This window comes from Necator americanus, chromosome V (assembly GCF_031761385.1).
Source record: "Necator americanus strain Aroian chromosome V, whole genome shotgun sequence".
NCBI classification, from domain to species: Eukaryota; Metazoa; Nematoda; class Chromadorea; order Rhabditida; family Ancylostomatidae; genus Necator; species Necator americanus.
In genome coordinates this window covers 14,592,119-14,617,836 of record NC_087375.1, presented here as the reverse complement: position 1 = coordinate 14,617,836, position 25,718 = coordinate 14,592,119, and the positions used below count along the sequence as shown (strand labels likewise).

Sequence of the window (25,718 nt, the reverse complement as noted above, 5' to 3'; positions counted from 1 at the left end):
ACTTTCTAACAAAATAACGAAACAATAATAACACAATAATAAGATGAAAACAGCTTTATCCTTTAAAAAAGGCAATAATGACTATATTCTTCAAAATCATTTTAATAGTCCACGCGAAGGGACGATTCCCTCCTTGAAGAACTCAGCTTGCTCTGATTCCAAGAAATTGGACAGCCAACCACTGCACTTTGTAGATATAATTTTTTTTTTATCTCTGCTACTGAGTGCTGCATTAACCGAAACAAATAGGATCGTGTCTGAGTGACAGACAAAAAAAGACTCATCCGTCTATTCCTCCATTCTCTCCGAAGCAATTTTTGCGATGTGCCTGTGATCGTTGATATACAGGGATGGCGGTGCCTCAACTATTTCATTCCCTTTAATTTAACCATATTTCTTCAAAAGGGTAAACGTTAACGAACGAAGCCTATGGAAAGATCTAAGGTTGATCTGCATGAGCCCGTTTCTACTGCTGTCTTCAGCTTCATTTTAATTCTCCGCTCCATTCGGAGAACGTTAAAACCAACTTCGGTTTGCGAACGATACCTTCCCCGAACAGGCAGTATCCTATGGAATGGAATGTAATAAAATCTCCCATTATTTATAGTTGTATAATGAGCAAGGTGTTCTTAGCAACAGTGTTTCTAGTCAGCTCCAAAACAATTTCTACGAAGAAAAGTTAAGAAGGAGCAGTAATGAAAGTGAATGCTTTAAAGACTAAAAAAGAAAAGAATCGAATTATTATTACTAAAAGAATGTGCTCATTCTTATTTCCCAAAAAAAAAAATGATCTTTCAGATAGTTAGGCGTGTGTATAGTCGGGTCAAGACGAAATGAAACACGGTACAGTTGCGTAAACAGCTGCGCTCGAAGCGGCGCAGTAGCGATAGGAGTTGGAATGGGATGGGATCATCAGCAGTGAACCGTGGTGGTAAGGGCTCAATCCTAACCACCGCACTGCTTCAAGCCCAAGCGCATCGTGTTTCATGTCTTTTTGACTCTACTATTACAAACTATTTTGTTTGGTTAAATGTAATAAGACATTGTCGGGTCAGAACGTCATGAATCACGGGTGCAGATGCAGTGCATTTGCGTACGCGCTCGAAAAGGCGCGGTGGGGGCAGCAGTTGGAACCGAGTTCAGACTCACAAACTGCACCGATGGGTGGTGCCAGTAAGGGTTTAACCACGCTCCACCGAAACGCCTCAAGAGAAGCGACACTACCACAGAAAACGAATAAACGACAGGGCCAATTTTGAAATCTGAAATCAAAATCTTGGAGCACGTATTTGAAGCAGTTGGAAAATTGCTAGGGACATTTTAATCCCAGGGAAGGATGACCTGACTACGCTGGAACTTGAGCATACCGTAAATGGTTGTTTAGGTTTCAATGAGACATTTGAATCAGTCGTTCTCATGATTGTAACTACTAAGTTTCTCCAATCCGAGATGAGTGTTTAATGTAGCCGCTAAGCTAGTGGTTGAAAAAGTACGCTTAGAATTAGTGTGCATAGTTGTGCAGAGATTTGACAGCTTAGATTGTGAACTGAATCGCCCTTTTCAGGCTCTGAAGAAGGTGATTTGCCGAAACGTTAGCCTATAAAATCAATGAGAAACCTCGCGCATCGCTCATCAAGAACCAATGAATTATGATTATTGTCAGAGTGGGATCAAGCGAATCAAGTCTGACTACAGAAACAGTACTTGTGCATAAGCTATGTTAACGTGATGTGATATTGTGTTCAGTAGGGTGAGCGCAATGCGCTTTTGATCAGGAAAATGCTAATAAAAGAGAGAGTACGTGCGTCCAGACTACATTGCTGCAGAAGCGCCGCGGCCGCTTTTTGAATAGCTTTGACGCCACACAAGGCAAAAAAAAAAGTCCAACCCAGGATCGTTCTAGAATACTATCTGCTAAGTGAAGAACCTAGTGCTTTTTGCAGTAACTTTTTGCATTGATGGCAGTATCATGAAACTCTGAAACTTTGAGAACTCTGAGGACAAATATAACTTTCGGAATGCCCATTAGGAGTGTGGCTCGCTCAATTCCCCTTGTCGTGCCGAAAAAAAAGCGTGTGAAACGGAGTTTGTTCCTACGAGGTGCGTGAAACTCCACCCCTGTGCACGCGCCGCGCCCAGGAGCGAGCGGTTGAAAATCAATGAGGTCCCGTCACGAGCCCATTCAAGCAAAACTAATGAACAGGGTGCTGAGAAAACAGGCGGCGTGAATAAGGGTGGCGCGCCCTAACGTACTTCGTAGGAATAGAGGACACGGCCATACTAGTAATCCACATCTCAAGCTTTGTATTTTACTACAAAGATCCTAACATCGCTACGTTTTGCGATATGTCCTTAGTGTGAATCAAATAATACATAAAATCCATAAGGTTCTCGGGTTGTCAGCGTATTGTCCGAGAGTCCAAGCCAGCGTTTTGTTGGACGATCAAACCCACGGCACCCGAAAGTGAATTCAAGTCCAGGGGAACTTATGGACCATGTTGTACGTTGCTGTACAGGCTGTGTTAGCAGTACCGCATTCTGATAGCTATTTTCCTAAATCTGTTACGCCGACACCTCCCACTGGACATGAAGTGCAAACAGCATTTGTACGTTGAGCCAAAAAGTGCTAGGAAGATGCTTTGTATTGAAAAGTTGGAGTTGTACGCCCCATGAAAAGCTAGAAAAATATGAAACTGTTATGCAGTTCAAGACACTTCATTACAGTATAGTTCAATTAGAAACCCAACGAATCAATAAGTTCACCGAGTATGGATAGCCTTCAGAAATAATTATTTCATTACGACAAACTCCTAATTAAAGTGCAAAAACATGTTGGTGTTCCTTCTAATTAAAGCACGTAAAAGGAAACCTAAAACACTCCGCTGCGCACACTGGAGAATGAAAATGAATATGTTACAAAGAATTACACAAAAAAGACAGCTCCATACGTTCTCAAAGGATCTTAGGCATGTATGAGCTCGAAGCTAGATTTCGGTATTATTGTGCAATCGTTTTGTCGCACAAAAAGAAGTTCGGCCCTTTTTCCTCTTCAAGAGGAGTGCAATCGAAAAAAAAAACCTAGATTGAATCCAGAACGATTCGTTCTGTAAATGCGCATTTTGTTTGCATCCATAAGTGGAGAAGGGAATATTTGATCGTGTGCATAACAAAGTTTTCCTTCAGTAGACGATTCCAGCAGCACAATTAGCAATTGGTAAGCAATTAGGGAACAAATCTCACTTTGAAACAATAAAGTTGATGTTCATCTGTCTCCTCACTGACAAACGAACGAAAATGCTCGAAAATTGCGCCCAGTCATCTTCCTAACTTCGCACAGCGAAATGCACAAGATCATGCAATCATCCTCTTCTTTTTACGTGAACCCAGGCGGTCAGAACACGAGTCGTTAGCGAATGGGGTTGAGCATGCTCCGACTCCAAACGGCTGCTCTAATGCACATTTAATGATAAAGAACCTGTGCACTATTCTTTTCTTCATAGGCTTTGTCTAGGAGTGAAGTTTTCTGGTAACCTGGTTCTCCAACCCAATGGTTATCCGTCAGCTTGGTAGCGTCGAAGAATTCAAGAATTTCATATCAGACTGGAGGTGAGCTTTGATGATTATTTGGTTTGCCCAGTCCCAATGTTTTGAGTTTTTGCCTTTATGCAGATGACTTCTTTAAGGCTAGCTGTAGTGCATTTCTACGCAGCGTGGGCACCTGCATGCGACCAAGTGAATAAGGTTTTGGAGGACTTACAAGTACCGTTCTTTTCTTCTACTCGTAGTTACGGTTTTTCTTTAACCTTTTTCGTTTGATAGGAGGATTTCAAATCGTACCCGATAGGATTTGCCTTCATCGATGCTGAGGCTGTGGCCGAAGTTTCAGCTAAACATTCTATTGTGGCTGCTCCTACACTTATATACTTCAAGGTATTGCCTTCTTTCTTTTTTGGATCCGTGAAACAGTCCACACAGTCCCGTGCTCCTCATTTCATTTCAGGGCGGAAATGAAGTGGATCGCGTGGATGGCTACAAGCCTAGTGACATCGAAGCAAAACTGACCAAGCATTCCTTCGATATCGCCACTGCTATCCCAAATGCTTCTAGCAAACCAAAGGAGGTAATGATGACGTAATGTTGTTTGTTTTTTTTTCCTTGAATATCATGAAATGCAGTCATTATGAAAGGATTAAAGCACCCGGTATTGATCAGATTGAGCTTCCCAAACGTGTTGTCTTTAACAACGGATTTTAAAAACAAACTTTTCATCTTTCGCGTAAGAGCAGAGAGATTCTGTCCTCTAAATGCTGCTGAGGTGAATAGAATGCGCGCATCCGTCGCAATTGTTCACTCTTTTAAATACTTGAGAGTTCCAATAATGATAGAGACTCGCACCTAATTATCTTCAGCAATATGTTAGTGCTTTCCGTGGTTGTTGAGTTCGTCCTTTTGTATGCTTTGTTTTGAAAGGAATTGCTTTTACTTTTTATCCTTGTTTGCGTATTTGTTAAATTTTGTTTGAAATGTGAGATTAGTTCTTCAGGACTTGAATACGCGTTTGGAGAAACTGATCAAGTCGCATCGGTTGATGTTGTTTATGAAAGGATCACCAGATAGCCCTCAATGTGGTACGCCTTCCAAACTATTTTTGTTTTGGTTTTTTCTTTTCTTACTTTGAATGGTTTTCCAAATAGCTTGTTATGTATGACAGATCTCACTGTAATCACAATGGAAGAATGGATGGGGGAGGGATTGTTCTGGACAGTAACGAAGGTTTACCTAACGACTTTCCACTGTTTAAAGCGCCCAAACTCATTCAACTAATTTCACGCTTACACAGAGCGTTCGTTACTCGCCTTAGACCGTGACATCCGGTGTATGTCGGCATCGTATCACAAAACTGACGATGTTGAGGTCTCTGTGAGGAAATATAGAGTTCAAGGAGTAGATTACGAATATTAGCGTCTGCGATTTTCATTTTTTTTTTTTGACAAGTCTGCGATCCGTACATCGTAGCATTTATTCTTAGGAGGTGCGTGAAAACACACCCTCCTTGTACACTCACCGCATCCACAAACGAATGATTGGAAATCAATAATGTCTGCTCAACAGCCTATTTAAAGGCATCACCCCACGAATCTGAGGTGGTGCAGATTTCAGGTGGAGTATTCGTATACGGGATGGGAGACTATAGAGAGGAGAGTGATTCCCTCCATTTCTTCCTAATTGCCGTAAAAAACGGCCCGCAAGATGCGGCGCCGCACAAGACTGGCGCGCTCCAATCGAACCTCTTGTACAAAATGGTGCGCCAAAACGAATGAAGCCGTACCATCCGGGCCGTTTTTTACGGCAATTAGGAAGAAATGGACAGAATCACCCCCCTCTCCGTAGTCTCCCATCCCGTATACGAATACCTCACCTGAAATCTGCACCCCCTCAGATTCGTGGGGCGATGCCTTTAAGTAAGAATATAATGACTAATGTACAGTCTTGCGAGGGCTAATCTACACTACGAACTTTGTATTTTAACTCCAGAGATTTCTCAGGACATGGTCACTTTAGTGATACTGCCGTTGAGTCAAGTAAGTCAAGTACTTGAATTATCGTCTTGCAAATTATTAAATCGATTCTACAAACCGTCGTCGCGAACGGTTGGTGACCTGAGATCAGGTGCAGGTTGGTAGGATTGCCTTACCGCATGAATATCTTTCATTAAGGCTTCTCAAATCAAATGATCTCGTTGCTCAAAGACATCAACGCGGATTTTGGATCTTTCGATATCCTGTCTGACGAGGACGTCAGACAGGGCCTCAAGGTAAACAATGTTGTTCTCTGCCCTCAAAATCAAAGTAGATTTGGGATTTCTAATTCGATTGTCGCATCCGTAACCAACTGTAGCATTTGTTGTAGACGTACTCCAACTGGCCAACTTTTCCGCAGTTATACTTGGACGGTGAACTGATCGGAGGCCTAGATGTCTTTCGGGAAGAGATGAAAGATAGCGACTTCGTTGCCAAACTCCCAAAGAAACAGGTTCTTGACAAATTACACCATCGTAATGCTTCATCCTAGCTCTTTGACGATATTTTTAGCTCAATGACTTGACCTCACGTCTAAAGTCACTGATAAACTCACACAAACTTATGCTTTTCATGAAAGGTGATCGTCAACAACCTCAATGCGGTGGGTGCCTCTAACTTTTCGGTATCTCATAATAGATTGCGGGAAACCTGACTATTTTTTCAGGATTCTCTCGTCAGATGATTGAGTTACTCAATGGAGTGAAGGCGGACTACGGGACTTTTGATATTCTGAGGGACGAAGAAGTGCGGCAAGGGCTAAAAGTAGGTCCTTGTTTTGGGGTTGATACTTCGCGCTCGGTTCTAATCTATGAGCATGTGAACGGCAAGATTTTTTTCTTGAAATTCCGATGAAGAAATCAAAAAGATGATTTTCTTAATTTGGACGAGTTAAAGAGCTGATCTGGTACGTATTAGGCATAAGTTGCCGCCAATTATTGAGAACGCGCAGCCATCGCGCCGCCATATATGGGAACCTGTGACAGATTTCTTATTTCAAGATTGTTTCACATCTGAGGTAATAAATCCACTAGTGTTTACGTATCCTACAAAAGAGCAGGCTCAGCTAATACAATCGTGTTGCATGTTGGTTTAGTAATTTTTGAATTTCTCCTTTCCAGAAGCTCTCCAATTGGCCGACATATCCACAACTTTATCTGAATGGGGAACTTCTTGGAGGATTAGATGTTGTTAGGGCGGAAATGGCTGATGAGAGTTTCGTACAATCCTTGCCGAAAAAATCCTGATTTTTGCTATGATTGCTTTCTTGCTACGATTGATTTTCTAACTGCTCAGCTTCTTTGTTTTGTGTTGTTTCTTTAAGAACCGGTATGAAGAGTTTATGTTCATATGTGTTTGTGGTTTTTGTATGGTAGGTTTTGAAAGATGGTTAGGTTCTATTTCCCATTTCTTTTCTTTGAACCATGGTTCATATGGTGATGTTTGTTGCTATAACGTACAAGACTCCACCTTCTCGTCATTTTTTTTATTCTCTCACTCTTAGTCCAGAAAAATGCAGTTAATCAAGATCTATAAGACGAAGATATGAAACATTTATTTCATTTGTGGTTGCAACATAAATGAGATCACAACTTGTATTCACATTAATCATTGAGCCATATATGATATATGCTTATACCACATCCTTATATGATATGGTTGGCTAACACATGCGCTTTCGGGCACTCCTTCCAATTAATTTTACTACGAACTGTTTACTGAGTAAGAGTAATGTGTTTTTCAAGATCAGGGTTTGTTTTGGAAACAATGACATCTGACATGTAGTTGGGTTGGTAGAGGGACGCTGTAGATTGACCATTCGTTGCACTCTCGGTCCGAGCAGTCTACGATGACAGTGTCTTGTTCTTTTGCATCCTAAGAAATCATAGATTACAGCACTGACTACAGAATATTTAAACGATAAATGAGTCCGAATCTGCGTAGAGGAAAATAACAATTAAGTTGTACACCTATCGTGATTTATTAGTGTACTAGTACGCTTGGTTATGAATAGCATGATGGAGGTCTCCTAATTTTATTAATCCGCAATTTTAAGGACAATTTTAAGGATTAAGGACTAAGATATCGCTGGCTAGAGAGGTCTCAAGCGGTTGGACAGTCGCAATGCTGCGTTGCTCGACTCATACAATGGATAGGAGGCTAAATGCGGACCAGAAATGATTCGAAGAAGTGACTTCACGTCTCTGTTGGCTTGACTCACACCATCTGCGTGTGCCAATGCATCTTTATGAAGCGGATACGTTTTGGTTTCTACTGCTCATCGGTTCTTTCACGAGCCTGCATCCGGTAGACCATTTGCTCCTAACAAAATATCTGTAGTTCAGGAAGACGCGGTGCCCATCCGTGAGTTGGGAGGGCCACTTTTGCGCTCACCTAACTTCGGTGTGTCTAGAATTGAGCAATTTACCCATAAGTTTTCTCGCTCGTCACTGTAGGAAAGCGTCTCCGTGTCTCCAGACCACGCCTGGTGCAGCAGAAGGAGGGGAAAGCTAGAGCACGCATGATATCGAAGAAAAATTCTGAACGGCATAAACATTATTTCGAAACCTAATGAATTATCTCTAGAGTACAAGATTTTGCCGTATCTCACTTCCATCGATTTTAACAACGCCTTAGACTCACGGAGGCGAAACCGAAACCTTGTACAATCAAGGCGACGCTACTCAGTGCACTCTACGAAGAAGACTTTACCATTTTTCAGTGAAGCCATCATTGGCGTGAAGAGGAGTGACAGGATGCTACAACCGTACCCAACCGTAGAGCGCTACGCAAACGTCGGAAAAAGATAACGTGGAAGTGGAAGTTGATGGCCGGTAGTTGTATCACAATCTCTCCGGATGATCTCATTCTTATCGCAGCATAGCTATGAACAACTAGTACTCACTGAAGTGGACAGAACGTGCGATAAAAAACTAACCTATAAGAGAAACACGAAGTTTAGGAAAAAAAAGTGGATTTCTCTAGCTTCACGAAACGGAACAAATTGACTATTGCAATAAAAGGCCTTATTCCCACACCGTCAGTAGAATGCGGAACCTCCAACAGGTAAGACGGGTGCATGTGCCGTATTGTTACTCTTGCAACTGATGAATAGTGAATAGCCACCAATGGAAATCGTTTTTTTTTTCGATCTTCTGCGACATCATGGGAATGATATTGTCGTCATTACTTTCACACAAACTTGTGCAGATTTCTAACACATTACCACCTTTAAACTTCGGAGAAATTCCATAAAAGCGGGTGCAGTGACAAGAGGTTCCTATAGTGTCTGGAAGGTCACCGTCTTGAAAGAGCTCATGACCAGCCAGACCTTTCACCCCCTCCCCTCCCCACCCGACGTCCATAAATTGCTACCAGACTTTTCTGATAAGATAAAACACTGTTGGCCTCCCCACGATATCGCTTAAACGACATACGCATTCATAAGTATTAGGACTCTGAATCGACGGAAAACAACCCAATGGGAATGATCAGCGCCAACCAGTTCATCCTCTAAACATCTAAACATCTCAGAGTTCCCTAAAGGAATGTAAGCAATAGTGAAACACTGCCTTCTTCGAATAGGACTGTCTCAATGTGTTAATCATACGCGTTAATTGCAAACCTCTTCGTAGACCGGCTCCAGATGCTGGTTATTTAGTAGCTGCACCTTGCTGAACCACATTGTCGAAGTCGAACCATGGAGATGAGGCTGCTACAAAGTTTTTCTTTCTTAAATATTGATGCGTTGTTGTGGGTCTTTTTTTCTGTACAAGAATAGTTCTCACGATTCTGTTATTCGTTAGATTTATGTCAATTTTCATTTCTCTACATTTTATTCAGTTCCCAAGCTGAGCACATGAAGTCCATTATTTTCTTGAGATGTTTCATTTCAATTCATTTGTAAATTGATTTACTTCTATGCAAGAAACTTCTAGAATATAATCATTTCCAGTCTAATTGCGTATAAAGGCCGTTTCAGCATTTTGCCAAACAAAAACTCCAATGATGAATTACAACGTAGAAGCCAGCGTCCGGGGATATCTTCGATGTATTGTTCTCTCGAGTAGCAGATATTGCGTAGTTTTCGAGACGTCGTTTAAATAAAGTAAACAAATAAATAAGATAAAGTACAAAATATAAAATAAAAATGTGTACAATAGTACAAGTCTATAGAATAATAAGTAAATATCACAGCGAAAATACGAAAGAAGCAGCACGTTTCCGGGAAATAAAGTTATCAGTTTCACTTACGAGACAGCACTTTACGGCCATAGGTTTAAATAAAATTGCAGAGAATGAAGTACTGGTGAAAGTATCCTAAAGAGCAATTTTTCACACAGGTTACGTCAGCGTGAATAAACAAGGTGATCTTATTCCATTTTGTTTCAGGAACTAGCAAAAAGAGTTGAATCTCAGCAAAAGCAAGTTGTTGAATCGTTCAAACATCGTTATAGATAATGTACCTACCTTCTGTATCGATACAAAAATCTTTCTGCAATCTGAAACATTCATTTTTTTCTGAGAACATAGAATTCCCATGTAGTTGAAAAATATCTTTGAACAAATTTTCAGAAACTGTCAGAACTGTACTGCAAATGTGTTCGTCGAATTGTTTGTTTCATACGATAAAGGATGCGGAATCCCAGACCTAACCTGTCTCCACCAATGAGAGCTCTCCAGGTCAGAGCCTGCTGTGATTGTTGTGTTTGAAGGAAGGGAAGAGATCAACCAGTTTTCCCCAGTAGCATTCCCGGAAACAAACCCTCCTTCGTGTAGCTTTTAGCAGCGGAACATTGTGTGGTTGCCACATTACAGATGCAATTAAAAGCTTCGTTGTTAAAGGCATCACGCCACGAATCTGAGGTGATACGGTTTTCAGGTGGAGTATTCGTATACGGGATCGTAGATTATGGAGAGGTGGGTGATTCCGTTCATTTCTTACTAATTGCCGTAAAAAAACGCCTCGGAAGATGCGGCGCGTGCACAACGCTGGCGCACTCCAGTTGAACTCCTTGTAGAAAATCTGCGTATCTTTCGGGCCGTTTTCCACGGCAATTAGGAAGAAATTAACACCCTCCTCCTCATAATCCTCCCCTCTCCTTATAATCTACGACGCCGTATACGAATACTCCACCAGAAATCCGTACCACTCCAGGTCCGTGGAGTGATGTCTTTAAGTTGTTTTCTCGCGCAATCTTGATCCGCTCAGATTACATACTTGAGCTATGCGCTGAGAAACTGACGCTAAGAGATGCATTGTTACATTATCTTAAAGGTGCGGAAAGCTAGATATGGGTTTGTAGAGTGCGCGATCAGGGGTGGTTCCGCTCACCCCTCCCTAATTGTGCTTAAAAACGGCGTGGGAAACGCTTTAGTTCCTACGTGGAACGTTAGGACGCTCCTCTGTGTATACGTTCTGGTCCCCTCAGCAACCTATTCGTTGGTTTCAATTGAATAGGCGGTCGCGAGAATCCATCGGTTTAGACGGCTGCGCAGCCGGGTGCGGCGCGTGTACAAAGGTGGCGCGTTGCCACTGGAATGATAGTGGAAAACGGATGCTTTTACGCCGGGTTTTTTTTTATGACGATTACGGAGTGAACCACCCTGATCCCTCAATCTACAACCCCATCATCTATAGCTTTTCCGGCGGTTTCCCTCACTACGTCAGGTTTGTGGTATGCTGTCTTTAATGGAGTTTTTGTGCAGCATTGCAGTGTTCCTTCAAGTTTTGTGTTTACTCCCCCAATAGAAGTGGATTTGCTCTTTATCATTATTATCTACCAAGAGCCACCAAAACAAACAAGTTAAAAACTTGTAGTAAGTTTTTCTGTTAGGACTGTTACGTGGCGTCCGAGTTAAAATAGTATCAATAGTTAGTGTTGTTTCCAAGTGTACATTTTTGCGGTTTTAAGTAGAAAATAAATATACGAATAAATGATTATAGATTACGAATTCGGTGCGGGGTAGAAGCTCTAAATCCTTTTGTCATAGAGGTTCCTTCTGGCCCTTAAATCTTCTTTTTCAAAACATTAAAGTCCGTCGCCTCTTCTGTAGCTGCCAAGTGTAGCTCTGAGCTTCCATTGTATTCTATAGGTCACTGGAAGGTGACATAAGCTACACCTACACTTCTCATAACGCCATTAGTTCAAGCTCCCCAAACAATATTTCGGTCCCAGTCGACATATAGTCGGATCAAAACGACATGAATCACGAGTGTAGCTGGGTGCCTCTGCGTACTCGCTCGAAACGGCATCGTGGAAGCAGCAGTTGGAACCTACATAGTTGTGACCGTCGCAAACTGCAGCGATAGGTGGCCCCAGCAAAGGTTTCACCACGCTCGTAGCCTCTACGCTCCACCGAAGCGCCTCGAGAGAAGCCGCGTACGCAATTGCGTACGTGGCTCATGTCGTTTTCCAAACCTTTCATCACCTGGAGTCGATGAATTGGTAACAGACTTGTCTGGGAAGATAAAAACACTGCCTTGACAAATCAGCTCGCCTCGCAAGTACTTTAATCTTTATCTTGTACAACGCAGTTCCTATAATAAATATCACGAGCCAAATTTTGCATTCCCACTGAACCCAGATTATCCAGTATAGGACTGATCAACACGTCTCCTGACATCGGATCGAAAAGTTGTTTCCCCTTCATTCCGACATGAACTGTCTGTGCATTTATGTAGTCTTACGCATATATTCTCCTTCGTAAGTGGGTAAATGTACAAAGAGCATTTTGAAGCAAAAAAAGGTGGGGTAAAATCCCCATCATTGGGTAAAAAAACGCCTCTCGCATAGATTGCCAGCAGCTCGCCCGACTTTTTTAAACTTGGAAGCGCCGAAAATGGGAAGAATGAGCCAATTTTCAGCCGTACGCTTTTCTTACTTGAGACTTACACCTTAACCGAAGTATACAATAAACCTTTCGTTGCCTCGGAAGTGGTCGTACTGCAAGCATCTGTGACGAAGGGACACCATTCACAGCAGAAGTGACTGGAACTCCTGCGCATTGCTGAAATTCATTCATTATATCCGAACAAATCAACTATTTGGAAGCTCGACCCACGGGTTGGCTGTTGAACATCGTCAAATAATTCGCGACTAAAGAACTGTCCGTTTGATTTCCATGTGTTGACTTCGTTTTACCCATAATCTAGATCACGGTAGTTTGTCGACATTCTTCAAAAAATACTAAACATTAGCTCATAACGTGTTGTTTTCGGTGGACTTCATCTAGTTTAAGGCCATGATAACATGAATCTGCGCCGGTTGTTATAAGTTGAGAAGTTAGATTCTTGCTAGTAGATGAAGAGTAGTCCTGAAGGGAGAAGTTTATGAACAAAGTCTTCTCTGCAGTGATATGAAATGTCGTGTGACACCGACCGGTGCATGGTTGAGCACACGAGTCCTTGCATTCAAGAGATTAGTTTTGTTCGGATCGTAGCAGATTTGAGAAAATGCTGCAAAGTCCATAAGAGATGAGAAGATAGAATTAGTCTCACGAAAAATAGTAAGTTGCACAACTGAATGGTTGCTGCATCTGTCGCTGTTGCACTTGTTGATTGAATGTGAACCCTTGGAGGCTGGTACTGTCCCATGCCTGTATATCCTAAACAATGCAAACGTTTTTCTTTGTAAATCTATGAACGAGGTGATTGAAGATCTCCACTCCGGGAAAACTTATCGATTTTTGTTGGGGGAAAATGCATGGGACAGTTTGAAGTGCCGGGACCTAAAATGGAAGGCACTGGTTTTCTTCCTTTATCATTAAGAAATATGAGGAATTTGAATTTGAAATTTCAGGAAGACAGGGACATTCTTACTCTGGACTCCATGGAATGTGGATTTGAAATATTTGCTGCCGACGTCGCAACAAGTTGATTAGCATTTTCTCGAGCTAATGACGTGCTCGTACAGCAATGAGCAGTAGTTGCTAAAAGAAATGTTTTCAAACTCTTCAAGTATAGAAGCTAGTTTTTGTCAACAATTTTTGATAGCTGACTGATGTCACACAACCATTACTGAGTGCCGTTCTTGGTGTGTGCGGTATGTCTAAAACGTCGGTCCCTCATAGCCTTACAGGCATCACCTCACGAATCTGGTATGGTACGGGTTTCTATACGAGGCGTAGATTATGGGGAGAAGGGTGAATCCGTTCATTTCTTTCTAATTGCCGTAAGGAACGTGTGCACAAGGCTGGCGCGCTCCAATCGAGCACGTTGTAGACAATAGCGCCCCGGAGCGTCCGAAGCCGCATCTTCCGGGCAGTTGTTTTACGGCAATTAGGAAGAAATGGACGGAATCACCTTCCTCCCCATAATCTACGACCTCATATAAGCATAACCCATCTGAAACCCCCACCTTCCCAGATTCGTGAGGTGATACCTTTAAATGGCTATCACAACGCAACTCACTATTTAACAAGAATGTATACAAGGAATCGGGCCAGAGGATTAACATAACGGCGTAACAAAGTGATTTGATAGTTGTGTGGCCGTGATGTTAACGGACCGCCGTGCCATAATATATAGTTGCGTCAAAACGGCGTGAAGCACGGACAGTTGCGTAAGTGGCAGCGCTCGAAGCTGCGCGGTGAAGCGTAGCGGTTGGGATTGTGCAAAGATCCTCTCTATTGCCACCAATCTCTGCAGTTCGCTATGGTTCCTCGATTCCAACCGCTGTCTCCACAGCACCGCTTCGAGCGCAGCCGCTTACGAAACTGTCTGGGCTTCATTTCGTTTTGATCCGACTATATAATAATTCCAGTAGTAGCAGGAGGGTGTTACGCACATCTAACCACATGGATAAAGAACCACAAAGGTGGTATTACGCGTACAAAGATAGCTCATTGGCGGAGATGTACTCTTCCTTTCTGGTCACTTTTGGTGTGTTGACTGTTATATAAAACGTCTCCAACGTCCTGCGATCTGGGATGTTGGGTTCATGCGACATGGTCAAGGCAGCTGTGCTAGGTGGATTGTCGTCTTATGTTGGATAAGCTCTAAGAGAAGTAGGACATCTCGACCTCACAATGCCATTGGTAGGTTCCCTTTAACACAAATATAAAGTGGACACCCGCTTCCTACGATGTGTTGCTCCCACATGCTGATAAGGTAAAGTACACCTGAGGTGATGCAACCTCCGCTCCCACTGAATGGACATGCTGAGCAGTTAAAAGTTAACCATTTGCGATAGTAGATTTGTCTTCGGAGTAGACTCGTAGCGATAACTCCACAAATCCCACGTCATCTTGGTTATACTTCCACACCTGTGCTCAAATACTGCTCATATCGTCTCAAATCAAAGGTAGGCAGAAACTAATTTTATAAAAGTCTACCCATTCGAGAACTTCGCGTTTCGGTGAGCCACGTAAATGCATAACCCCACCAATCTGGGGTGGTATGGATTTCCGATGGCTAAAGACTGCACGGTGTCGTAGGTTGCAGAAACGGGTGGGATAACGCTCATTCCTCCCTAACTATCGTAAAAACGGCCCGGAAGATGCGGCGCTAAAAGTGGATAGAGCATCGAGCGTTCGGGGACGTTGTTTTCCACGACGAGTTCTATGGAAGCGTGCCACCCTTGTGCCCACGCCGCGTCTTCGTTTTTTTACGGCAATCAGAAAGAAATGAGCGTTATCCCATCCGTTTCTGCAAATTACGGCTCCATATAGTATTTAGCAGCCGGAAATCCATATCACACCAGATTCGTGGGGTAATGCGTTTAGTCGATGTTGTCCTTTAAGCGTTATGTTGGGCCGCACATGTCGAATTGGGCCGCTCAGGCATCAGATGGCGCTTGCAGCAGTCTTGAACTTTTCGCAGTTATTATTATTTATTAGTAGCTTAACCACTCACAGCTAGGGAACAGTGAAAAGTGTCTCAGCGGATTCTTCGCGAGTCCCTCCGAAACATTAGTTGTCCATTAGATATGCCTTGGGATACGCGAACATACCTCGACGAGGTTACGCTTCAGTCCTTCATGGAGACGCAGAGAACCCTCATAGGCGTTCTTCTGGTCATAGTGAAGCGAAGACCTACGCAGTTACAAAGAAAGACGTAAAGAAGAGTGGAGTGAGTTGTCGAAATTACCGAACAAAATAAAGAACAATGTAGTTAAAAGTATAATCCATTTTGTGTGGCATTTTAATAAGAGAACAGGAGCCAGTTTTGTCTAGATCTTACCTTCAATAAGTTTAGAAATCTTATGAAATGAACCTTTTTTCTTCCTGTAAGTTCCGGGAGGTCGGAGGTACGAAAGGTCGGGAATTGAACATGATGATGAACGACGGAAGGTCCCTCCGTCAGGAAATAAGTTGGGCTACAAAAAAGCATGATCGAGCATGCCACGTCAGAGCAATTGGCGACGGTGCGCTGCGCATACGCTGCTGCGGCCAGGATGTAAATCAAGAGCTACTAGATTGTTTTGGAGAATCGGACACATCCAGTGGAGTTTTGTGACGTGAGGCGAACTTGTAACCGGAATAGAAGCAAGAAAAATCATGTGAAATATGAGAGAAGGATGTGTCTAATAGCTTCAAAGTTTTGTTAAAAACGGAACAAAAAATCAAAAATCCGCCGGGGTTCTCTCTACACGCATCCCCACTAGAGATGAACGAAAATTCGGAGAACTGGCTCGATTCGTTTTTGGCTTTTTGTATGTGAATTATGCGCGTGATAACTGTTTTTGAGTGTTTTGAAACAGGTGCCCATTTTGACTCGAATACAATATAATACAATATAATACATTGAACACAATACAACAGTCATCATGTCGATAGTACAGGTTTCTGAAAGGTCTTTGATCTGTAGCGAAATGTCCTACTCTTGACGTAGACACAATGGACAGCATTGGTGAGCCCAAAAAAGGTGAAAGAGCCTTTAATTTTCTCTGAGGAGCTGAAATGCGGCTTGCATAACAGCACTACCTTGGACATTAATATATGGAGAGGTGACCTGTGATGCTTGATCTCATGGGACATTGGCTCTTAAAGTTCGTTTTTCGAAGATACTCAGGAAGCATGCTAGTATAGGAAATACTCGCGGAGGCAAGAACGTGTAATGGGTCATTGGTGACATTAAGCAATCAAAGCAATGTATTTTGTCAGTTTTTCTACTCATTATGGGTCGAACACTGGAGATTTTTAGATTTTCTTGGAGCCTCTTGGGAGAGTTCATAAACTTTTATAAGAACGTAAACAACAAAACAGCTAGAAAGATTGATGAGTTCTTCTGTCAAGCGATGATTGTTTTTTTTCCAAGTTCTGCAGCTTTTGTTACCTCAACCCAAACTCTACATAATCGGCAGTAGTGTTTTGTGAACTCTTTGTGAGACGAAGGGCGGCACAAAATACCGTCTTCCAAATGAAGTTTCGTTATTGCCATGTACAATTCACGTGAAATCACTACAATAAATCTTTCTATTTCACTCATTTGTACCCTGATCTCTCCGCGAACAGAGTGCTCAGACTCCCCACGCAGGTCCCAAGTCGCACTTGAAAAGCACTGCCGGAAAAGGAATCAGATGTACGGTGAAGCTAGCTGTATTTGCTCAATCCGATTCTTGTTATCCCCGATTTGGCCTATGTCAGAGATGGTTCACGCGCATATTACAGGTTGTCAGTCGATTTTGCGTACCACTTGAGCTTATCAGCTGAGCACGTGAGGAATTGGGGCCTAAATCCAAAATAGAGTTCATATTATCGGAAAGCGAGAGAAACGCGAGATTGGATTCAGATACTTTCGAAGACTTCTTCATGATGGTCTCGGCTAACATTATCAGGTGTCGTAGTGATCGATGAATAAAATCTAATACTGCCCCGATGGGTAGGTGTAGTGTGGCGGCTAGAGGTTCCACTTCCTGCACGATCGGAGGTTCGGAACAGCCCTAGTGCTCACCAAGCCTTTCATCCCTCCGGGTCGATAAATTGGTACCAGTCTTGTCTGGAAGGATAAATTGAATTGACACATCGGCTAGCCCCCGCAAGTCATTGTATAGGCCAGTTACACGTTCGTGAACCTCGAACGATTATGAATTGAAGTGAATGTTGGGGCACATCCCAAGCGTCAGACACGTTTTTGACACTCTACTGCTCCGATCTACTAACCTACAGAAAACCTATTGCAAATATTTAGGATTAGAACAAATAGCATTTCAACAGCAATGATAATAAACTATCTTGCCTAGTCTTTGATGCAATTCGCAACTGATTTTGTTTGATATCCTTTAGTCCGGGAAGATCGCATGCTTTGTGTAGTCGTCTGTTAGCAGTAAACTTAGGAACGTGGTGCTGCAGAAAACAGCGGAGAAAAGCAGCTAAACATCGCTAGATTGCTTACTTCTTTTGTTGCCAGCCAGTGTTCCTATGTCCATCCGAAAATGTTTTTTAGATAGATTCGACCCATGGGTACCGGAGCTTGCAAGCTTCGATATGCAAAGGCAATGGAAAGTGAATTTTCGACGTTTACAAATGCACATGTCACTCCAGATTTCTGAGACACATTGATATGGTTGATGGCAGTGGCCGTTTTCAAACAGCAACTTCCAAATAATAAAACCCGTTCCGGTACCAACGTTATTAGTCAGTGCAATCACCACTACAATAAGCACACTTTTGTCGACGAGAAACGTGAATATATATTCCGGTAGCGTAGAATTCCGGCGCATTAGAGACGTCGAAGTCGCTGAAGGCATTTGCAGTATCGTCCTGGTTGGTGAAGGACTTCTGGTGCAAGTAGTTATCGAGGTACTTCAAAGGTGATAATCTCTCAGAGATAGGTCTGGTGAGTACGGCGCATGTGGCAGAGCTTTATATCCAAATTCATCTGGTTTTTGGAGCGCAGGTTGTACGACGTGCGGCCGAGCGTTGTCGTACTGGACACTTCCTGCGGGCCGATGCCGGGCATACGCGGTGCAGTTTCCGTTTCATTCCATCAATTTCCCGGCAATATTTATCTGCTGTAGTGCTTTTCTTTTAGTTTTTTTTTCGAATTCAAAAAGCTATGGAAGATCGTGGTCCAACCACTCTGCCGAACGTCGCCTGTTATAAAATCAATTTTGATCGTTACTGATAATCCGGTGGATAAATGGGTTATTTTTTGCATTGAAGGTGAGAGAAGTCAACACGATGATCCTTTTTATTGCCGTTAATTTCGTGCGGAATCCCCTCTCGTCCCTTATTTACTTTTCCAATCCCCTTGAGATGATTAACGTTGAGCTATTCAGCAAATTCCCGCGTGGTTTTACTCGTTTCATCTTCAAACACTGCCTTGTGTTAGTTACTGCCAATTTGTAAGGGTCGATCGCGACTTTACTCACCTTCAAGATCGAAATCGCTGTTGGGGAATTTTCCAAACCATCTACGCGTAGTACGCTAAAAAGCTGTATCATCACGCTAGCCTTGATGATATTTCACGTTGCTTCCGTAGCGTTATGACAACTTTGAACTCATGCAGTAAAATAAAGTGGACTTCTCGTTTTGAGAACTTCTACAAATACGATATTATTTCAGATATAAAAGCAGCAATAAAAAACAACAACAAATAACCTTTGTTGTATGCACAGTGCATCGGTAGGGCTAAACGGGTGCGTACTGTTAGGTACCCGCAACCTCTGCGACAACCTGTCCCTAAGGGAAAACGAGTGGCGACGGCGATAGCTAACTGCACAGTTAATAACGGAGCAGAGCATTGCGCTGCGTTTGCCTTATGCTCCGCCCATCACATCGTCCATCTTTGGCCCTCTTCGTCTAACGAGGTGCGAAACAAATATTGCAGGGGCACGCCGTCTCTGGTATTCTGTACTCTTTGTACGGAGTATCAATCGCTTATATAAACAGGTACATCGAACGATTGCGCACGAAATCCCAATAATAGAAAATAAGGGTTTTATTTGTGTGAAACAAAGAAATCGAAACTTTTACAAACTTTTGCAGTATCTTACGTACATTAAATACACTGTATAAATACAAATTTATCTGTATCTTCTATATAGTTCTTTCAGTCACAAATCTACGTCTTCCAACGACCAGATTCTCATCTTTACACCTTTTAACTTTTATTTTGGAACGCTTTCAGCTTCACTTATGTTTTCTGGTGTTGTTTTGCTCTTGTGCAAATCTTCTACGTTTTTGCTTCATTTTTAGCATTTTCATTTTCTACGTTTCTTTTCACTTTCTAGGTTGCTACGTTGTTGCCTTTATGTTCTTTGAATATTCCTAGAAGTCAACTCTATCGGGTTATTGCAATACAAACACGGCACATGACCTCAGTGACATAGTTTTGGATGGGCGGGGCTTAGAGATCACAGTAAGCTCAAGATATATATACCTGCTCTGCACGACCGACAGTCTCTTCTGCAGGTACATATTCGGCTGCAGATAATGGGCAGCGGGTATCTAACAACCGCCCCCGGGCTGAACGTGTTTCAAGGCTGTAACTTATCTTAGCTTGCTGGTCGAAGAAACCTATGGAACACGAAAATTCGTTATTTGTGGTTGACGGCTTGAGAAAACTGATATTGTTCATCGAAGTTCAGGAACACTGCTACCTTTCTAGAAAAGGTGAATAAGCCAGCAAAGGGGAGTATGAGTGAATCTGACAACGCCATATTCTCTACGATAATTATGGGGAACATTAAAAACTGCAAACCTCATCAGAGTACCAACTAGGCGTCATATATATTCTATGGTGTGCAGGCTACACACACTGGCAACCTTTTGCTATATGCAAAACAGTTTTGACTGATTTTGATTTCAACGTCGCTCAAAATCTTCTCGCGCTTATCATGTAAGTTTTATTTCTAATGATTTCTTCAGTTTATTAGGCTGGACAGGAAGTCTTGTCATTTGTCTTTTTTTTTTTGCTTTATTTTTTACTCAGTTTACAACAGGAATTAATCAATAATACAATCACCATTATTGATTACAACAGTGTCCCACATAATGGGCAGATCAGCGATCCATTTCTCCCAGAACTGGGGAGACTGGGAGTCGAAGAAGTCGTTGACTACCCGTTCGGCTTCTTCAAACTTGGCGAAGATTTTCTTGGCTGGGAAAGCCTTGAGACGCCGGAATAAGTGAAAATCTGAAGGGGCAAGGAAGGGAAAATAGGAGGAATGGGGCACCGTGTCCCAGCCTAACTCCTCCAGTTTTTCATGGGTCTCCTTAGCAACATGGGGCCTAGCGTTATCGCGGTGAAGGAACATCGAATTCTCGGCCGTTTTTTTCGAACAGCGAGCTGACTAACGTATATGGAACTGGTGATGGTGTGGCCTTGTTGCAGCAGCTCATAAAACACCATTCCCCTCGAATCAGAGAAACAACAAAGGAAAAACTTCTTGGGATGGAAGTGCGATTTGGATTGCATCGGCGGGTCTTCTCCTCGAGAGAGTCACACGGCAAGGTGCGCGTTAGAGTAGTAGAAGACCCAACTCTGATCTCCAGTAGTAAGATACTCGAGAAACTACTTTACATGCGGGCGAAGAAGGAGAGATTGACAGATTGACACCCGGGTAAACCAGATGCCATCCGTCAAGATGTGAGGGATCCATCGAGCCAGCACTTTTCTGTAGCCGAGGGCCTGGAAGCGACTGACGACTGTTGATTGGCGACACCCGAGTCCCGTCGCAAGACTGCAGGTGTTGATCTCCAGATCCTCTTTGACAGCGTCGAAAATGGCAGAGTCTTCGACAGTGTGGTCCCGACCGGGGCTAGTCTTCGGAGGCGGTGATTCCGCTTGCGAAGTGGACTCACCAGCGCTTGACGGACCTGATGGTGTCCCCGCCCAATCTGTTGTTGATGTTGCGGGCTGCTGCCGTCGCTCACTCCAATGATGCTACACCATTCATAGAAGATGATAACACGAAGTTGCTCTTGCGTAAATGACTTCGTGATCAAAGTTAAGGAAGTTCCTCCCCCCCCCCCCCCTTCCGGCTACTCGGCTGTATACACCTATCGGTTTGCGTATCCTGCCCACAAAACAACGTGACTCTGATGCCTAATTGGCACCTTCGCATGGTATGTAATTTATCAACTTGTCGAATTTTGACCTGACATGTTTCGGTGTTTTCCTTATCTTTCGAGAGAAAGAGCCCAAAAATCTTGTTGAAAGCACCATAGAGAAACATAGTTGTCTCCGTTCCACCTTCTTACCGCTCTATCTTATGTTAATAGGTGTCTCTCTCGCCATGTAGATCCCGAAGCGCTTAATACTGTTGCCGCCGCTTGGATTATTCGGGCCTAGCGCGTTACGTTCTTGGGCTCAGTTATCCATCTCCATGTGAGATGGCAAAAAAAAACTCCATACTAGAAAATTGATGAGATAGTTGGTTGTAATTGTAAATAGAAAAAGAAGGTGGTGTGAACAAAGATTCATACGTTCACTTTCTACGTAGGATATCATTTCAATCAATTTAATGGTCGTTTAAAAAAACTCACCTAACGTATTTAGCACATCAATGTTAGATGAGATGTAGGGAACGTTTTCATCTCCATCCTGTAATTTTTGATTTTTCACAAATTCATTGCTCTTTGAATTGAACTCATAACCACAACAGTAGGAATGGTGATAATCACTGAAGTTAGTTGATGCATAACACTTTACTGGGCCAGATTGTAGTAGCTCTTGCTTGATTTTTATTTTATACCAGTCTGAGGGTCCGGCTAAAAGCGGACTTCAGACTTTCTGTGGTGTTCGTTCCGCTCGCTATCACTGATTAATGAAAATAAATCAATAATAGTGACATTTTCTGTGAAATTAGGATTGTGTTTTTAACAACATTTTCTTCTCTTTCTTAAAGGAAGCGTAGGCTAGAGGTTTCATAGTTTTCTTTGTAAACGTTGTAAACGCGTCAGTTCCACATTTGGAGAACATTCAAACTTCATTTTCAAGCAGTCCATCGATACCAAGGAAATATGGACGCGTCTTAGAATCATTACTCAAAGTATAGTTTTCCTTCTTGTTTCTCCCAACAGTTATCACTGAATGATGCTTCACATAGAATGAAGTGAACGACATTATGGTACATTATGGTCATCATGTAAATATCAGATCATGTAAACAGTTGGCTACTATTTAAGCAGCTGTTTGCATGCGTGTTTCCACGTTCTGAGAACGGCATGCTACAAACTTGAGGCGAAACAAAGAAAGAAATGGGCACGCGGAGGAATCATAAAGGTGAAGAGCAAAGCGCCCAGTGGTCACGGCTATGAAACGGCTCCAACCATTTATCTTTTGCGTCATGCACACTAAGTTACTGCGCACCAATGACCGGGCCCACCGACGCCGGTGGACCCGTAGCACCCTCTTCGATAGGTATCTGGCGGCGGCGCACCAATCCGACGCCGGTAGACTCGTCGCACCCCCTTCTATAGGTATCTTCTTCTTCTATAGACAGCTCGTTATTATATATCATGATCATGATTATTGCTTCCCCTTCTTTGGTAGTGTGCAGTCGTCTGTGGCGATAAACATTTAATGAACCACCTTTTATTTATCGGGTCGAAGCGGATCCGATGAACAGTAGATGGTTTAGTTGGATGTTTATCGCCAGAGACGACCGCACAGTACGGAGACGAAGCAATGTTAATACATATCAAGCAAGAGCTACTACAAGCGGGTCACACCCATAACTACTTGAGTTGCAGTGAAGTTACGATAAGTGACCATTGTCGCTAAGATGATACGAGTAATAAGTTTCGTTATCAATTTGCGGCTTTGGATGTTTCCAAGAGGACAAGTGGGACGTCGTTGCATTCTGGATATATAACTTCACTGGTCATTTGTCATGATTTTGAACAGAAAGAACTGACTGTTGACTTAATTGCCTGACGTTTCGGCAAATCGCCTTCTTCAGAGCATGGAATGAGCGACGATGACGAGCTCTGTTTCGTATGTAGAAGTACTACCGAACAATTTGAAGCTCCAACTAGTGGAGCCGCCCCAACGATCACCACTAAACCTCTGCAATCCAATCTACACATGGCATATTCGTTCGTGATCGAAAATTGAGCATAGAGTTTTGTCTGCATAGTTGTGGAAAGATCTGATAGCTCAAACTGTGAGTCGAATCTCCCATTTCAAGCGCGGAAGAAAGCGATGTGCCAAAACGTGAAGTTAATTATTAACATAGCGTACGGGTTCGTCAAAAATCGATGCAACATTTTCCCGTGACGAGGTTCATCGATAGTCGAAATTTCCGACGTCAGGATGCTTTTGGTTTGCTTCCTCTTGATGTCGTAGCAAAAATTTCGCGCATATTTCTGGATTTTCAGGAAAAAAAGGAAATTCATTGGAAGTGCGGTTAGCACTGGATTGAGTAGGAGATGTAATATGGAATATTATATGGAATGTTATATGGAATATTATATGGAATAAGGACGATCAAGAATTGAAGGAGAATACCATGAGAGAGCAAGTACAGAAGAGAATTATCTTATTTTCTGAGGGCAAAATGACACTGGGGTAAAGAGTCACTTATTTTCTTACTTCGTATAGTAGAACCAAAATGTGTTCATATGCTTCACATATATACCACAGTAGTTAGCGTAGCACTAATTGTTTTGTTTGTTATGTTTAATTGCCCGGTTTATTTAGTAGACTACACCGTCATGCTAACATTCAGCACTTTTTCCTCCCTCATTTCGGAAAATTGGGTCTCATTCTTTGCTACTACTATGTACTTTAACACGACTATGGTCTTTTCTCTGAACCAGATAGTGATCTGACAGTGCTACCTGTCCCGACTATTTGTTTTCTTTTGTCTCTGCAGCGAATGGGGAAAGTGTGGCTTTTCTTTGGCCTCAAAAAGAAAAAAATAGATATATGTACAGATATATGTAAAAATACATAAAATGTATGGAAAAAACCAATTTGCAGAATTGAATATGATAAAGCCATTATTATCTATTATTACCGTTACATGCTATTTTCAATTTTTATAATAAATATTAGGCATATGGGCGGCTGTTGGTAAGAGGTTCGGCGGCGACTGCAGAATCAGGGATTCGAAGCCGCCGTAGCCGTAACAACAAGGGTTTACATCCCACCGACATCGATAAATCCAGACTTGTCTGGGAGGACAAAAACATTGGACTAACAAACCGACTCGCCCCACAAGTCATTATAAGGCTGTACGCACGTTCACAAATCTCAAACGAATTCTAAATTGGAGTCGAACATGTAGATGCATCCACAAAGGGATTGATCAACTCCCTGGACCTTAACCTTAACTTAAAGGACCACCCCGACACGACAACATCAATACTTTTGGCAGAAAGATGTTCATGCTCCATTCTAATTTTGTTTGTCAGCATTGGTTTGAAAACTTAAAGGCATCACCCCACGAATCTGAGGTGGTGCAGATTTCAGGTGGAGTATTCGTATACGGTATGGGAGGCTACGGAGAGGGGGTGATTCCGTTCATTTCTTCCTAATTGCCGTAAAAAACGGCCCGGAAGATACGGCTTCATTCGTTTTGGCGCACCATTTTGTACAAGAGGTTCGATTGGAGCGCGCCATTCTTGTGCTGCGCAGCATCTTCCGGGCCGTTTTTTACGGCAACTAGAAAGAAATGGACGGAATCACCCCCCTCTCCGTAGTCTCCCATCCCGTATACGAATACTCCACCTGAAATCTGCACCACTTCAGATTCGTGGGGTGATGCCTTTAAGTAAGAGTGACACAATTATAAAAATACCCTCAAACGTTGAAGTGTGCCGATCAGACAGTTGATGGTCTCCTTGTTATTAGCAGCTTCGGTGGTTAATGTGCTCTCGAACAAATGGGAAATCGATGGGGTATCACCTGATAAATAATAGAGCGTTTTTTTTATGTTTCTCAGAACAATGAAGTTTTCTAGGGAAAAGGTGGTCTAAATTACCTAAGCATGTTGAGTCCGTTCGAAGACGTTTTGTTTGGAAGTGGTAATGCTCATCTTGCATCTTGCGTTTAACTCGCACGTGTTCCGAAAATGTAAGGATTCAATAATCTTGAGGTCAAAACCAGCACTTGAAAAAGAATAACGAATCCCGCATTGAAAATAGGAGTCTAATCGAGCAAAATTAAACAGAGGCCACAGAAGCACACGAAAATGGCGATGAGCCGAAACAATTTGTAACGGACATAATGAACAATGTTATATA

General features: G+C 42.6%; 2 protein-coding genes across 3 annotated transcripts; one reads left to right on the top strand and one right to left on the bottom strand.

Annotated features, from left to right (window-relative positions):
• Window positions 1-3,547: 3,547 nt before the first annotated feature.
• Window positions 3,548-6,826, top strand: RB195_013893 (uncharacterized protein; the record flags this gene model as incomplete). The annotated part of the gene is made up of 10 exons (XM_064203915.1): window positions 3,548-3,606; window positions 3,684-3,759; window positions 3,820-3,930; window positions 4,001-4,120; window positions 4,544-4,628; window positions 5,718-5,815; window positions 5,911-6,033; window positions 6,093-6,183; window positions 6,247-6,344; window positions 6,701-6,826. The coding sequence occupies 10 exons, from the start codon at window positions 3,548-3,550 to the stop codon at window positions 6,824-6,826; spliced, it is 987 nt and encodes a 328-aa protein (XP_064059796.1).
• Window positions 6,827-7,325: 499 nt separating this feature from the next.
• RB195_013892 (uncharacterized protein) lies at window positions 7,326-25,517 on the bottom strand (the record flags this gene model as incomplete). 2 transcript variants are annotated; one of them, XM_064203913.1, is made up of 13 exons in its annotated part: window positions 7,326-7,454; window positions 9,205-9,294; window positions 10,050-10,136; window positions 12,501-12,590; window positions 12,645-12,731; window positions 12,807-12,896; window positions 12,962-13,038; window positions 13,103-13,187; window positions 13,402-13,511; window positions 20,491-20,635; window positions 21,172-21,411; window positions 25,274-25,380; window positions 25,457-25,517. In XM_064203913.1, 13 exons carry the CDS (start codon window positions 25,515-25,517, stop codon window positions 7,326-7,328), a joined length of 1,398 nt encoding a protein of 465 aa, XP_064059795.1. The 2 variants fall into 2 exon arrangements, with proteins under 2 accessions (XP_064059795.1, XP_064059794.1); XM_064203914.1 differs by lacking the exons at window positions 10,050-10,136; window positions 20,491-20,635; window positions 21,172-21,411 and adding exons at window positions 13,227-13,310; window positions 22,014-22,071 and having other exon boundaries at window positions 12,789-12,896; window positions 13,103-13,178.
• Between the last annotated feature and the right edge of the window lie 201 nt (window positions 25,518-25,718).